Source organism: Salmo salar, chromosome ssa13, assembly GCF_905237065.1.
Source record: "Salmo salar chromosome ssa13, Ssal_v3.1, whole genome shotgun sequence".
NCBI lineage: Eukaryota > Metazoa > Chordata > Actinopteri > Salmoniformes > Salmonidae > Salmo > Salmo salar.
The window spans coordinates 96,297,199-96,312,140 of NC_059454.1; the positions used below are offsets into that span (position 1 = coordinate 96,297,199).

Sequence of the window (14,942 nt, forward strand, 5' to 3'; positions counted from 1 at the left end):
GACTGTAAAATAAACTTTATTCAGTGCATAAAGAACAACAGGTAGATAACAGCACCCTGCTGAGCCAGGCCAGCAGAAGGTTACAGTGAAGAAATGGGTGGGATGACATCACCTGTCCACACCAACCAGGTGAGAAGAAAAAAAAGAGACCAATGTAGTCAAAACGTTTTTGTATTACTTGCTCCACCTCGCTCTCCACCCATGCATCCTTTCAGATGTCAGAGTAGTCAGAGGGACCACTGAGTTTCATCTCCTGTCTCTGTGTCTGTACTTATCATCCCTGTGTCTTCTGTCATCCCTCTCTCTCCTGTCATCCCGCTCTCTCGTCGACTCCCGCTCTCTCGTCGACTCCCGCTCTCTCGTCGACTCCCGCTCTCTCGTCGACTCCCGCTCTCTCGTCGACTCCCTCTCATAACTCCTATCCCTCCTCTCGCGGTGGTACTCCCTTTCTACACCCCTCTCTCTCCCTCTGTCTCGGTCATCTCTTCTCCCCCTACTCCCCCAATCAGTCTCTCTCTCACGGCTCAGGGACCCATCTCTGTAGCGCTCCTCCCTCTCTCCTCCTCTCTCACACTCTCTGCCACCACCACCCCATTCCTGGTTCATGGTGACAGGAAGGTTGATGGGTTTGCGGAAGGGTCTGTCCTTCCCACCAAACCGCAGCTGACCAGACTCCTTCTTGCCCCCCTGCCCTCCGCCCAGCCGACGAGGTACCCATCCCTTCAGGGTCCTCTCCTGCTCGAAGTCCACAAACAACTCACTTTGGTCTACCACTAGTTTGTTGGCGTCTCGCCTCGCCCTGACCACGGACCTCTCCTCTTTGTATTCAACGAAGGCATAGCCCTTAGAGAACCCAGTCACTATGTCCCTCACCAGGCGCAGCCGGCGGATATCCCCGTAATTGGAGAACACTTCATTCAGCTTCTCCTCCGTTGTTTGAGGGTTCAAGCGGGCCACGAAAAGAGTGAGGAGCGGGTCCCCCACCACGGCTTTGTTGGGTTTGTAGCGGGCGACCATGGCCCTCCAGACGGCCCGGTCATGGGGCTCCACGTCTGTGCCATCGATGCTGCCCGCCTTGAGAGGGTCGTAGACTTTTGCCACTGGACTCCAGTCGTTCATAACTCTCTTTCTCTGACACTAAACAATGTGGCTGAAAAAACAAATAGTTTTAAAAACTGTACATACAATGTACATTTGTTTGCGACATAGCTACTGATACGTTTTGAGTGGGTCATTACTTACAAGACGTCGTTGCAAGTCGGACACCAGTCGGAATCTAAAGAATTGTGCATCACTCAAAACAGTCCGTGTAGAAAATGTTTTAACTCAGTACGTTCCGTTAAGAAATGTGTCTCAGTAAAGCCAGCTTTCTTCTTCTTCGATATCATGGCGGTCCGCAAACAAAGTTGAAAGTACATGCTGCCACCTACTGTGCTGAAATGTACGATCAGTCATGATCTGCCCAATTCTGTACTACCATGAAAAATACAAGTAAAAACTATCTGTACTTTTCCCTGCAAAACTTTCTCAAACCTCAGCATCACTGATAAGCTTTTACTTATTTGACCCACTTTCCTACTGATCAACCTTTTGGCCTTAGTCACTCTGCCTCCCTTAACATTTTCTTTAATATCATCTGTGGACATAGATATTGGGACCCCAGTGATGACTCACCTCAACCCAGCATAAGCTCCAGGTACGTTGCTTTTAATCTTCCCATTAAGCTTTTCCATTTGCAGAATATTCCCTTGCTGAGCCTGGGTCCGACAAAATATTAGCAACCTACCATTCCCCCAATCAATTCAATTTCCATTTCCAACTAGGCTCTCTCTTTCTATATGGCATTAGTTAGACGGATAGGTTGTAAATGAGTCCATGTGATCTCATCAAACCATTCACTCGGACACATTATTACTCTTTTGTCCTACCTTGACCTTTTTGCTTTCTACACTAGACTCTCCACTACTTTCAGTATGATCTCTCTTTTTCCTTTCTTTCCACTAGACCATTCAGATCCTTGACCCTCATCCTCCCGCTCCACATCATCAGCACGGTCATCCATATTGATCGCACTCCAGCACAGCTGTTGCTTCTCCAACCTTTTCTCTATTTCTTCCATTTCGTCCACAATTCTCGCCACCATTTCCCTTCCCGACCATCGCAGAATTTCTCTTGGTGACACCTACAAACAAGCCCACCCTGTAAAGCCGGTCCTTCTATAGACGTTGTTTTTAAATAGAAACAGGTGTTACTGTGCCTTTAAACCGTGTATTTATAAAACCTTTTATATCAATGTGTTTCAGGGAAGGACAACCTCATGCAATCATCACATCAAATAACAGAGGTGATCTGTCTGATGCTCTCAGGGCAGTAGTAATACAAGTAATAAAATATACTTTGCATAAAACATGTTTATTCAACAATGCCTCCACCTCAGCATACATATTTATTTAAATACTTCCTTGTGGAGCATTTGTTTGTGGACATTTTTACAGTTTTGTGTGTTAAGATAGGTACAGATTTGTTCAAGTTTATAAAACAACTCTACTTAACATGGCATAAAATGTACATTTCAAATATTGTAAGTTTCAATGGTTGGAATCATATTCCAGTTTTTGGAAACTGTTCAAGAGGGCTCATAAGTTTGCATCTCATATTTCTGCATCAATCAGAAAGGGCTCTGGCACCATAAATATAATTATTGCTGAGCAACTAACTACTATACAACCGATTATGAAAAACTTTGTATAAAAATGCATTACACTAAACTACAACCTGCATGCCGTGGAAGCACTGGTCTACCAGTAATACAAAATATACAAAAAGAAATGTGCTGGAAAAAACTAGCATGTTTCATATAGACGGATAAATATATTAAAAAGTATTGATGTCGGCAAACATTGAGAAGATGTATCTGGATCTAAATGTGTTTAAGTCACTGTAACCTAACCCATCCTCGAAACTGCCTCCTCCTAGGTCGTGCGCACACACGCCCATTCCCCTCTCTGAAAAAAATGTGCTAACACATTCTGTTGCTAAGGCAATTTTTACATAAAAAAACCGATCTATTAAGAAACCATGGTGTTGTTAGCATTCTTCTCTGAGCTGTCTCCATCAATGTTTAAGCCAGGGATGAGATGCGATGGAAGATTTGCTGCGGTCGCCGTAGTCGTAGAGCAGCTCCTCGCCCTCATCGACGTCTCGCGATGCCACCAGGATGAGGTGAGGTATCCCGTTGATATCATGGAGTTTGGTTTGACAGTTGCCGTTCTTACTGTGGTTGATCAGACGGCCCATGCGACCCGTTTCTTTCGTGGCGTCCACACTAGAGGGAGAAGCAATTGAAAAAACGCTGGTATTAAGTTAATCTAACATGTTGGTTATGGTTGAAAAGTTATTGTATCATGAAACTAAAACAAAGACTGCATTAGTGCAGCAAACACTGAGTACACTGAAATTGCTTTGCGGCTATGCCAGAGATGCCACACACATAAAAGAGGAAGTGTTTTGACCTACCAGTAGGTTTTGCAGATATACTGAAAGTAGTACATGTAGCAGCCGGTGGTAGGGTTGAGAGCGTATTCGGCCTCCCTTGTTTTGGCGTCGGTGATCTGCAGCAGGTCTCCATGGTACTCCACTACATACTGGCCCTTCTGGAAACACTGGGTGGCAAACACTCCTCGACCCTTCCCCTCAATATGCTGCACCTAAACCAGATATATTTCACTCAGATATTGGAACACAATATAGTCCAAAAGTCAAAGACAAGCTATAAAAAAGGTAACAAAGCATTTCTAAATAATCAGGGGAGGGGGGGACATTGCGTGTGAGATGCATTTCATGTCTGTAAATAAACATGCCAGTCTGATAGTGAAGTTTCAGAAGCTGTGATCAATGAGAGTACCTCCATTCCTTCCTCGACCCCATTTATGATCAGATCATCGATGTGTTTCTTTTGTTCACACTATGAGAAGACAAGCACAGAGGACATGTAATGATCACCATGTCATAAGACTAATTGAATAACACAAGTCCTTATAGTTGCTAATGCCATTATAGTCACTAATGCCATTATAGTCAACTTCATCTTATACATTTTATGAACCTTTTCAATTTTAGGAAGAACAAAGTTACACTGCAAACATAAAAAGGTCAGCTTTGTTTAATATTTTGTTTGGTCAAAATATACCAAATCCTTGTTGATAAATAAACAAACAAAAAGCACTCAAACCAGTGTTTCCTCTGAAAATCAGCTGGCGGGTGGCTCGAAAACATTTTAAATCAAGATAACACTTTAAAAACCCAGGAGCTTGTTGTGTTGCAAATTCCATTCTGTGAGCGGTGAGGCAGACATACAGTGCATTCGAAAAGTATTCAGACCCCTTCCCCAGATTTTGTTACGTTACAGTCTAATTCTAAAATGGCTAAATGACTGGAGCAGAAACACTGCATCAAACAACTTAATGGCATACAGGTGATGTGCGCAAACACAGACACGCTAAATTGTCATTGCAATCCTGGCTGATATGTTGATTTTTGCTTGATTGATCAAACATTTTAAAAACACGCGTAAATAAATTACATTAACAGAAATTATTAAATTTCCACAACTTTCCCATAACTTTTCAGAATAGATCATTTTCCAGGGCTGGAAAATGCCATTTTTAAATTCCATGACTTTTCCTGACCTTATGAACCCTGAGCGACTGATAAAACAGAATGACTGGTGTTCAAACAACTAGGTTCTCATTCCACACTAGCTTTGTTAATATTTCAATACTCTGTACAGGACACTGCTTAATAACAACAGCATGATATTGGTCAATGTTTTAGTGTTACAAGGTAATACATGTCCTTTATTCTCACCTTCAGCTCTGCTCTGTTTTTCCTGGAGCTTCTCCTTATAGGATAGTAGTCTGTTACTTTGCGGTTTTGGGAATTTCCGCTCTCTGCCCTGGAAAGGAAACGGATGAACTGACATTAACAATCAATACAATTTTTTAAATCTACGGGTACATATGAGCCATGACCACGTTCTTGTGAAAGTAAATAAACAAACACAATGTGTCCAACAGAAGCACAACATAGATGTTGCAGCCCTTTATGGTACATCAATTATAAAATTGAAAATCAAGATTTTAGACAGTAAGGCCACAAATACATTGGTATATGGGTGCTAGCCTGTTTCTACTTCAGCAAATCTGTAACTTTCTAGCCAAACAGGTTTTGACAAATGGATTCTGTTTGGCAAGTCAACAATGTAGGCGCTGTTGAAAGCAGAAAAGCACAAGTACACAAGCTTCCACTACCTCAAGTTCAGTTTAGTGTACTCCAGATAGGTACACATGGGAGAAGTGCCAACTATGTGCAGTTCACCAGTCTCAATCCAAATACACCCTTTTACTTAATGATCTACATGCTCCAGATTAGTGCATGCATTTACAGCATCCCAAGGTATGAAAACACCAGATTGTTTTTGCTGATATCCAGTGGTAGCTTACATTCTACGTGTTGACTTCTTTCCTTTGGCCTTGCGTCGGATGTCCCTCCTCTGGTTGGCGAGGTGAGCGGCGGTGTTGTTGGCGAGGAGGGTGTGGGTGATGTTACTGGGGGCAGGAGGGGAGGAGTGCTCGGATGGGGCGTGGAGGTAGGAGACTGGGGAGAAATGGAGAAGCTGCTGGGGGGCCTGGTGCTCTTCTGTCCTGCAGGGCCGCTGGCTGTGGCTCTCCTCACGATCCGCCAGCTTCAGGACGAATGCTGCCTCAGAGTTCAGTTTCCTGGCTGCTGGGTGGAGAAAGCAGAGAGGAAAGTCTGCTTAAGAACACCAATGTAAAATGGGAAATCAGGAGAGGAAACCACTTTAAACTGTTGAGATGCTGCTCAGACCAAATCCCCCAGCTCCTTCTTACTTGTGATGAGAAGATGTTACTTATAAAGGAGGGCTGAAGTGATGGATCCTGATGAAGCCAACCTCTTAACAAAGCTTTTAAGTTTACCTACTCAGCATTCACAATGCAAATAAATGTCTCTACACTGAATTTACACATTGATCTAGGCCTTTTCAATTCTATACAATACATTGATCAAACACTTGCAACTTGGGTGGATTAAGCTAATTGATCAAGAATTTACATTGATCTAGGCCTTTTCAATTCTATACAATACATTGATCAAACACTTGCAACTTGAGTGGATTAATCAACAAGATCTGTTGCACACTCAACAAGATAACTGATCAAGCAGAACAGCATAATAGAAAGAGTAGGACGTGAATGCACTGCAGTAGTTAAATGATCACTACGTACCGTCACCTTGCCTCTGTGCATCATTCTGTATAGAGCAGCGTCCAGTGTACTTTCCCTCCTGTATGAGTTTGATGGTCATCTCATCAAGGGCAGGTGATTTGGACTTGCTGTGGTTCTGGTTTCGGAGAGTGATGGAGTGGCTGTTTAGTAACATGTCCTGTCAAAGAAAGAGGTGGACGCCATCAATTATTTGTTGTTTTGTGTATGTGTGTGCGACTGTCAAATCAAAGTTTATTGGTTGTGTACACAGATTTGCAGATGTTATCACAGGTGCAGTACAATGCTTGTGTTTCTAGATCCAACTGTGCAGTAATATCTAGCAATACACACATTTTACAAAAATAAATGAATAAATATCAGAACGGGGCCTCCCGAGTGGCGGAGCAGACTGAAGGCACTGCATCGCAATGTTGCGGCGTCACTACAGCCTGGGGCCTGGGGTTTGATCCCAGGCTGTGTCATACATAACCGGCCGTGACCGGGAGTCCCATAGGGCGGCACACAATTGGGCCAGCTTTGTCTGGATTAGGGGAGGGTTTCTTCCGACACATAGGTGCGGTTGGCTTCCTGGTTAAGCGAGCGGGTGTTAAGAAGCGCGGTTTGGCAGGTCATGTTTCAGAGGACACATGACTTGACCTTCACCTCTGCCGAGCCTGTTGGGGAGTTGCAGCGATGAGACAAAATTGGGGAGAAAAAGGAGGTAAATTTACAAAACAAATGATAAAAATAACAATATCAAAATGAACAATAACATTAAGAACACCTGCTCTTTCCATGACAGACTGACCAGGTGAAAGCTATGATCCCTTATTGACGTCACCTGCTAAATCCACTTCAATCAGTGTAGATGAAGGAGAGGAGACAGGTTAAAGAAGGATTTAAGCCTTTGGACATGGATTGTGTATGTGTGCCACTCAGAGTGTGAATGGGCAAGACAAAATATTGAATTAAGTGTCTTTGAACGAGGTATGATAGTAGGTGTACCAGTTTGAGTGTGTCAAGAACTGCAAACGCTGCTGGGTTTTTCACACTCAACCGTTTACTATGTGTATCAAGAATGGTCCACCACCCAAAGGACATCCAGCCAACTTGACACAACTGTTGGAAGTATTGGAGTCAACATGGGCCAGCATCCGTGAGGAATGCGTCGACACCTTGTAGAGTCCATACCCAACGAATTGAGGCTGTTCTGAGGGCGAAAGGGGTGCAACTCAATATTAGGAAGGTGTTACTAATTATTTGTACAGTCAATGGTGTGCGTGTGTCTATATCCAGCATATTAATAGAACGTGTGTACAGCTGTGGTTATATAGGATGAGCCTTGACTAGAATGTTGTATATTGAGTGGGTAAAACAGTATGTTAACGTAGTAAAAAGTGACCAGAGTTCAATGACTATGGACATAGGGCAGCAGTCTCTAAGGTGCAGGGTAAGTACCGGGTGGTAGCTGGCTATTAACAGTGACTAAGGTCAGGGTACTGGGCAGAGGCTGGCTAGTGGTGACTATTTAACATTCTGATGGCCTTGAGATAGAAGCTGATTTTCAGTCTCTCGGTCCCAGTTTTGATGCACCTATACGGGCTCCATAGTTGTTAGCTGAATCCCTTCACTTACCACATTAAATTGTGACAAGGCTGTTTTCGAGAACACGCAAAACGTGACTGGATAATTCAGCTACAAATGCCTCTTGCCCACTGAAAGCGACTAACTTTTAATTTCGACCATTCGCTAATTCAACCGATAGAATAGCTAGCTAGTGCCGGGTTATAGAGGATAACATATACAGCTAGGTTAACTGGCTAACCATGCTAGCTACAGCCAACGTACCCCGTTCATTTCTGTCTTATTTAGTTTTTTTCTTTTTATGCGAAAGGCTTTCGGTCCACTCTTCTGTTGCAGTAAAAATAAATATCCAACAGCCGTATGTCCCCCTGCGTCACACAACAGTCATCTCTCCTCGGCCTTTGTACACTCTCCTCCGTCTCCACAAAGGATACTTTTTTGTATGTTTTGCTTTGAAATTATTCAGCCCATATAATTTCCACGGTTCCTTCCCTCCGCCATCTTTTATTGTAACTCATTCTCTTGTGACTGTAGTTATAACGTAAGGTCAGCAGGAGGCGCTGTCTGACAGTGTTTCGGGGAGTTGGCTTTCGAGAGCTTTCACACAAAGCATTTGATTTTATTAATCAACATTAATCATTATCATCAATCATCATTAAAAAAATCTAAAGAGCGTTAAACCAAGTCCTTATTCCTTTTAAAGGGTTAATAAATGATGTTATGATAAACTGTAAGAGGAGACCTATGTGTGTGTGTTAAAACCTGTTTAGAGTGTTGTGACCTTCAGACACTATCAGAAGGCGTCTACATTCAGACTCCTCCCGTCTGGATCCCACCGTGGTTATCTGGTTTTCTGAGAACACAAGGCTGCCACAGACCTGATGAAACCAGCCCCCTGTCAGAAGATGCTTACACTCGTTCACCTCGTCATGACCCTATACCTGTGATGAAAGGTCAAGTTTCGGTCAAACCCATTTCTGAGTTTTTACTTGCTGATAAGATGGTTCCTGCTGTCAGGGGGAGGTTAGATTTATTAAAATGTTGTTGCCAGGGAAAGTTACGTAAGGGGGATTTGGGAGGCTTTATGAGTTACAGGATGTCTTAGACATTTTGCAGAACTTGGGGAGAACTATCATATACTGTTATACTGTACAATGTACCAACTTCTACCTACAAATGATATTACTAAAGCAGTATTTCTTCATACTTAAAGAGTCTGTGTTTCCTTTCCATTACTAATGTATGTTTGATAATTATGTAGACCTGATCATTTGCTGAAGAAATTGACCAACAAATCCCCTAATGAAAAAAATCCTTTTACAGAATCTGACTAAACTGTGTAAATGCTCTATCTCAATTCAATTCAATTACAATTTAAGGGCTTTATTGGCATAGGAAATATATGTTTACATTGACAAAGCAAGTGAAATAGATAATAAACAAAAGTGAAATAAACAATAAAAAATGTACAGTAAACATTACACTTAAAAAAGTTCCAGAAGAATATTCATTTCAAATATCATATTATGTATATATACAGTGTTGTAATGATGTGCAAATAGTTAAAGAACTAAAGGGAAAATAAATAAACATAAATATAGGTTGTATTTACAATGTTGTTTGTTCTTCACTGGTTGCCCTTTTCTTGTGGCAACAGGTCACAAATCTTGCTGCTGTGATTGCACACTGTGGTATTTCACCCAATAGATATGGGATTTTATCCAAATTTGATTTGTTTTTTCGAATTTTTGTGTGTCTGTGTAATCTGAGGGAAATATGTGTCTCTAATATGGTCATACATTTGGCAGGAGGTTAGGAAGTGCAGCTCAGTTTCCACCTCATTTTGTGGGCAGTGTGCACATAGCCTGTCTTCTCTTGAGAGCCAGGTCGGTACATAGTCAAATTCATAGTCATATCTCTCTCTTGCTCTCTGTATTTTTGTGTTCAGGTGTGTCATGTTTTGTTTGTGGCTTTTATATACTACTCAAAAAAATAAAGGGAACACTTAAACAACACATCCTAGATCTGAATGAAAGAAATAATCTTATTAAATACTTTTTTCTTTACATAGTTGAATGTGCTGACAACAAAATCACACAAAAATAATCAATGGAAATCCAATTTATCAACCCATGGAGGTCTGGATTTGGAGTCACACTCAAAATTAAAGTGGAAAACCACACTACAGGCTCTGTCATATCCTCACATGGTCTCTCCTACCATTGCTATGCAGACGACACACAATTAATCTTCTCCTTTCCCCCTTCTGATAACCAGGTGGCGAATCGCATCTCTGCATGTCTGGCAGACATATCAGTGTGGATGACGGATCACCACCTCAAGCTGAACCTCGGCAAGACGGAGCTGCTCTTCCTCCCGGGGAAGGACTGCCCGTTCCATGATCTCGCCATCACGGTTGACAACTCCATTGTGTCCTCCTCCCAGAGTGCTAAGAACCTTGGAGTGACCCTAGACAACACCCTGTCGTTCTCTACTAACATCAAGGCGGTGACCCGATCCTGTAGGTTCATGCTCTACAACATTCGCAGAGTACGACCCTGCCTCACACAGGAAGCGGCGCAGGTCCTAATCCAGGCACTTGTCATCTCCCGTCTGGATTACTGCAACTCGCTGTTGGCTGGGCTCCCTGCCTGTGCCATTAAACCCCTACAACTCATCCAGAACGCCGCAGCCCGTCTGGTGTTCAACCTTCCCAAGTTCTCTCACGTCACCCCGCTCCTCCGCTCTCTCCACTGGCTTCCTGTTGAAGCTCGCATCCACTACAAGACCATGGTGCTTGCCTACAGAGCTGTGAGGGGAATGGCACCTCCGTACCTTCAGGCTCTGATCAGGCCCTACACCCAAACAAGGGCACTGCGTTCATCCACCTCTGGCCTGCTCGCCTCCCTACCTCTGAGGAAGCACAGTTCCCGCTCAGCCCAGTCAAAACTGTTCGCTGCTCTGGCACCCCAATGGTGGAACAAGCTCCCTCACGACGCCAGGACAGCGGAGTCAATCACCACCTTCCGGAGACACCTGAAACCCCACCTCTTTAAGGAATACCTGGCATAGGATAAAGTAATCCTTCTAACCCCCCCCTCTTAAAAGATTTAGATGCACTATTGTAAAGTGGTTGTTCCACTGGATATCATAAGGTGAATCCACCAATTTGTAAGTCGCTCTGGATAAGAGCGTCTGCTAAATGACTTAAATGTAAATGTAAATGATGTAATGTCCTTAAAACAAGTCAAAATGAGGCTCAGTAGTGTGTGTGGCCTCCACGTGCCTGTATGACCTCCCTACAACGCCTGGGCATGCTCCTGATGAGGTGGCGGATGGTCTCCTGAGGGATCTCCTCCCAGACCTGGACTAAAGCATCCGCCAACTCCTGGACAGTCTGTGGTTCAACGTGGCGTTGGTGGATGGAGCGAGACATGATGTCCCAGATGTGCTCAATTGGATTCAGGTCTGGGGAACGGGCAGGCCAGTCCATAGCATCAATGCCTTCCTCTTGCAGGAACTGCTGACACACTCCAGCCACATGAGGTCTAGCATTGTCTTGCATTAGGAGGAACCCAGGGCCAACCGCACCAGCATATGGTCTGACAAGGGGTCTGAGGATCTCATCTCGGTACATAATGGCAGTCAGGCTACCTCTGGCGAGCACATGGAGGGCTGTGCGGCCCCCCAAAGAAATGCCACCCCACACCATGACTGACCCACCGCCAAACCGGTCATGCTGGAGGATGTTGCAGGCAGCAGAACGTTCTCCACGGCATCTCCAGACTCTGTCACGTGCTCAGTGTGAACCTGCTTTCTTCTGTGAAGAGCACAGGGCGCCAGTGGAAAATTTGCCAATCTTGGTGTTCTCTGGCAAATGCCAAACGTCCTGCACGGTGTTGGGCTGTAAGCACAACCCTCACCTGTGGACGTCGAGCCCTCATACCACCCTCATGGAGTCTGTTTCTGACCGTTTGAGCAGACACATGCACATTTGTGGCCTGCTGGAGGTCATTTTGCAGGGCTCTGGCAGTGCTTCTCCTGCTCCTCCTTGCACAAAGGCAGAGGTAGCGGTCCTGCTGCTGGGTTGGTGCTCTCCTACGGCCTCCTCCACGTCTCCTGGTGTACTGGCCTGTCTCCTGGTAGCGCCTCCATGCTCTGGACACTACGCTGACAGACACAGCAAACCTTCTTGCCACAGCTCGCATTGATGTGCAATCCTGGATGAGCTGCACTACCTGATCCACTTGTGTGGGTTGTAGACTCCGTCTCATGCTACCACTAGAGTGAAAGCACCGCCAGCATTCAAAAGTGACCAAAACATCAGCCAGGAAGCATAGGAACTGAAAAGTGGTCTGTGGTCCCCACCTGCAAAACCAGTCCTTTATTGGGGGTGTCTTGCTAATTGCCTATAATTTCCACCTGTTGTCTATTCCATTTGCACAACAGCATGTGAAATTTATTGTCAATCAGTGTTGCTTCCTAAGTGGACAGTTTGATTTCACAGAAGTGTGATTGACTTGGAGTTATATATTGTGTTGTTTAAGTGTTCCCTTTATTTTTTTGAGCAGTGTATTTTGTTTTCATGTTTTGTTTGTAAGCAAACTTTTCACACAGCCTTTTTAAAAATCTTTTACAATATTTTTTACTTAAAAGGTATTACATTTAATGATTGTGTAAAATGTTATTTTATTATGAATCATATATATTTATATTTTTATTATTGCTGCTAGTAAGAGCATGAATTGAAAAGCCAGAGGGGTCCCCATCTGAGTCTGGTTCCTCTTAAGGTTTGTACTTTCCAGGGAGATTTTCCTTGCTTTGTGCTGCTGCTTTAGGATCTCTCTGTCTCTGTCTCTATCTCTGTCTCTGTCTCTGTCTCTGTCTCTCTCTCTGTCTCTCTCTCTCTCTCTCTCTCTCTCTCTCTCTCTCTCTCTCTCTCTCTCTCTCTCTCTCTCTCTCTCTCTCTCTCTCTCTCTCTCTCTCTGGTCTAGACTGGGTTACTATTGATTTATGCAATATAAAAACATATAGAACAGAGGAGTAGACATTTGAATTGACTTTATGATTTGAAATCATGACACACAGACCTCTAATAAAGACCGGATAACGTTTTGCCCTGAGTTATTTATTTATTTAGAGGACCTTACCAACATGGGGGTTCTAAATTACATATGTTGCAAAACGTGTGCTATACGTCACTTCCTTCTAAGACCTCACGTGGTCACGTGATACGGTTTTAGCGCTCTGTTTCTGGACTCTGTAAGGTTTTAAAATTATGCTTGAAATGCCAACATTATTTTCTTTATCGATTGGTGATCGCCAACGGACGCCCCGTGGCCATTTGGAAATACTTTTTTATCGACGGAGCAGAAAGAATTCTCGACTGAAAATTCCAGCGCTCCGGTTAAACGTCACGTGACCAACGCGCGACTGGCTGTTTGGTAAAGATGGCGGAAGGTGGTTAGAAAACAGAGGAGCGAAGAGGGTAATATCCCCCGTTAAGGCAGCGATTAACGGAACGCCCGTTCACTGATAAGTGAGTGTTGTTACCAGGCACAAATGTCTGAAAATGGTTGAGGATTTCCCGAGGATCACAGTAAAAGTGTTCAAAGTGAGGCTGTGACATGTTGCTTTCGTGAAATTGTATTTTGGTGTCCTCTTTCAATTCATGGCAGTTACCTTTAGCTGTTAGCGTCTAACTTACTGTACAGTAGCTAGCTAACGTTAGTAACTGTGTGACTGAACATAACACCAAAACATCTTAGTTTTATATTAGCTAGCTAACTAGGGTAACTTGAGTTAACTAACTTTGGGTAACTAGCTAAATACTATTGTAATATTACTAGTAGCAGCTAGCGAACTATTTATTGTTATTGTAGATGCATCAGCTATGGCTAATAATGCTAGCGAATGCGTTATATGGGGTTGTCTTTTAGTAACGTTACATTGATTTGCTGAGTAGTTAAATTCATAGGGGTTAGCCAGCTAACTAGCTTATCCAGCAAGCTTGCTAACAGCCAAGCTAACGTTAGTTATGTTGCATGCAGACAAATGTTTCCCACAGATACAGTTGCAAATCGATGTTGGTTGATACGTTAGTAACTTGACTTATAAATTATGTGGACAGTTACTATAACGTTAACTGTTATTAATGGTCAATTTGGTTTGAAGCACGCTAGCTAGTTAACTAACGTTAGTTAGCTAATATTGCCAGACAATTAGTCTACGAATATTGTAATGCAGTTCACTTTTTTTTAGAGGGTGTGTGGTTTCCTAGTTGGCCCATTCATAATTTGACTGTCTTTGCCTAATAAGCTGTTTAGAACACGTTGTTCGATTTGACTTTAGCGAGCAACCACGTCACACCAGGAAGTTGAGACTAGGGAGTCGGTCAGTGCAAACACGTGCCGGGGTCTGAGTCACTTTGTAACCAGGCAAGTTCTCAAGATCATACTCCTGGATCTACACATTGCATTTAAGTGTGTACACACCGAATATTCTTGCGGTCTACCTTGACCGAGTTGTTTTTGGAAACTGTCCAACATTTACAAACATCATTGCAGCATTCTGGCAGGTGCCACATGCCAGTCAAGACGCTCGTTCTCTCATCTGGATGGCATCATTTTTTTAATGACCAACAAACATCTACAGCAACAACCAACACTGTACTTTATTAGTGCACAGCTAGTCACTAGGTAGCTGAGTGAAGTTCTCTGGTCTGATGGTTTGATTAACTGTTAGATAAATAAGGTTAACACAGTCAGTGATCACCTCTGCCACATGGTGCTGTGCATTAGATGGTCCTAATGTCTGTCTGAGAAATATCTGTTGCTAATTATTTATGAAAGTTGTTGATTAAAAACTCCCAACCTTTAGTCAGTGTAGTTTGAATTATTTTCTTTGAGCTGTTATGCTTCTATTTCCCTGTGTGAAATAGTGTGTTGTAGCAGGGTGTGCTACAGACAGTAAACTGTTAAATCCAAGATGTCAGAGAGCCCAATGTACAAAAGTCTAAACTAAAGACAGTTGTTTTGGTTAGATCACTAGCAGTGGATAGAGGCGTTGCCCTAC

General features: G+C 43.3%; 3 protein-coding genes across 7 annotated transcripts in view; 1 reads left to right on the plus strand and 2 right to left on the minus strand.

Moving 5' to 3' along the window:
- snrnp35 (small nuclear ribonucleoprotein 35 (U11/U12)) lies at positions 1 to 1,348 on the minus strand. Its single transcript, XM_014138532.2, has 2 exons — positions 1,243 to 1,348; positions 1 to 1,150 (listed from the first exon to the last, which is right to left on the minus strand). The coding sequence occupies exon 2, from the start codon at positions 1,117 to 1,119 to the stop codon at positions 247 to 249; it is 873 nt and encodes a 290-aa protein (XP_013994007.1). The 5' UTR covers positions 1,120 to 1,150; positions 1,243 to 1,348; the 3' UTR covers positions 1 to 246.
- A 1,045-nt stretch (positions 1,349 to 2,393) lies between these two features.
- LOC106568287 (N-lysine methyltransferase KMT5A-A) lies at positions 2,394 to 8,386 on the minus strand. 2 transcript variants are annotated; one of them, XM_045692478.1, is made up of 7 exons: positions 8,133 to 8,386; positions 6,306 to 6,462; positions 5,502 to 5,781; positions 4,867 to 4,954; positions 3,905 to 3,964; positions 3,517 to 3,707; positions 2,394 to 3,325 (listed from the first exon to the last, which is right to left on the minus strand). In XM_045692478.1, exons 1-7 carry the CDS (start codon positions 8,139 to 8,141, stop codon positions 3,115 to 3,117), a joined length of 996 nt encoding a protein of 331 aa, XP_045548434.1. In that variant the 5' UTR covers positions 8,142 to 8,386; the 3' UTR covers positions 2,394 to 3,114. The 2 variants fall into 2 exon arrangements, with proteins under 2 accessions (XP_045548434.1, XP_045548433.1); XM_045692477.1 differs by having other exon boundaries at positions 5,502 to 5,784.
- Positions 8,387 to 13,086: 4,700 nt separating this feature from the next.
- The window catches only part of LOC106568305 (protein strawberry notch homolog 1), a 32,230-nt gene continuing 30,374 nt past the window's right edge, over positions 13,087 to 14,942 (plus strand). For 2 of the 4 annotated variants that reach the window (XM_014138519.2, XM_014138520.2), the window contains exon 1: positions 13,087 to 13,482. In XM_014138519.2, coding sequence (XP_013993994.1) covers positions 13,441 to 13,482 — 42 coding nt within the window. In that variant the 5' untranslated portion in view covers positions 13,087 to 13,440. Of the gene's footprint in view, positions 13,483 to 14,547; positions 14,567 to 14,942 lie in introns of those variants that run through there. The other 2 variants (XM_014138521.2, XM_014138523.2) reach the window with 2 other exon arrangements.

Bases quoted from the DNA above. Each gene is read 5' to 3' on its own strand.
- snrnp35 (XM_014138532.2), bottom strand. From the start codon at position 1,119: ATGAACGACTGGAGTCCAGTGGCAAAAGTCTACGACCCTCTCAAGGCG.
- LOC106568287 (XM_045692477.1), bottom strand. The intron at 4,955-5,501 runs GTAAGCTACCAC...TTTCCTTTCCAG, and splicing joins AAGAAGTCAACACGTAGAAT to GGCAGAGAGCGGAAATTCCC. The intron at 3,708-3,904 runs GTACTCTCATTG...TATCTGGTTTAG, and splicing joins GGGTCGAGGAAGGAATGGAG to GTGCAGCATATTGAGGGGAA.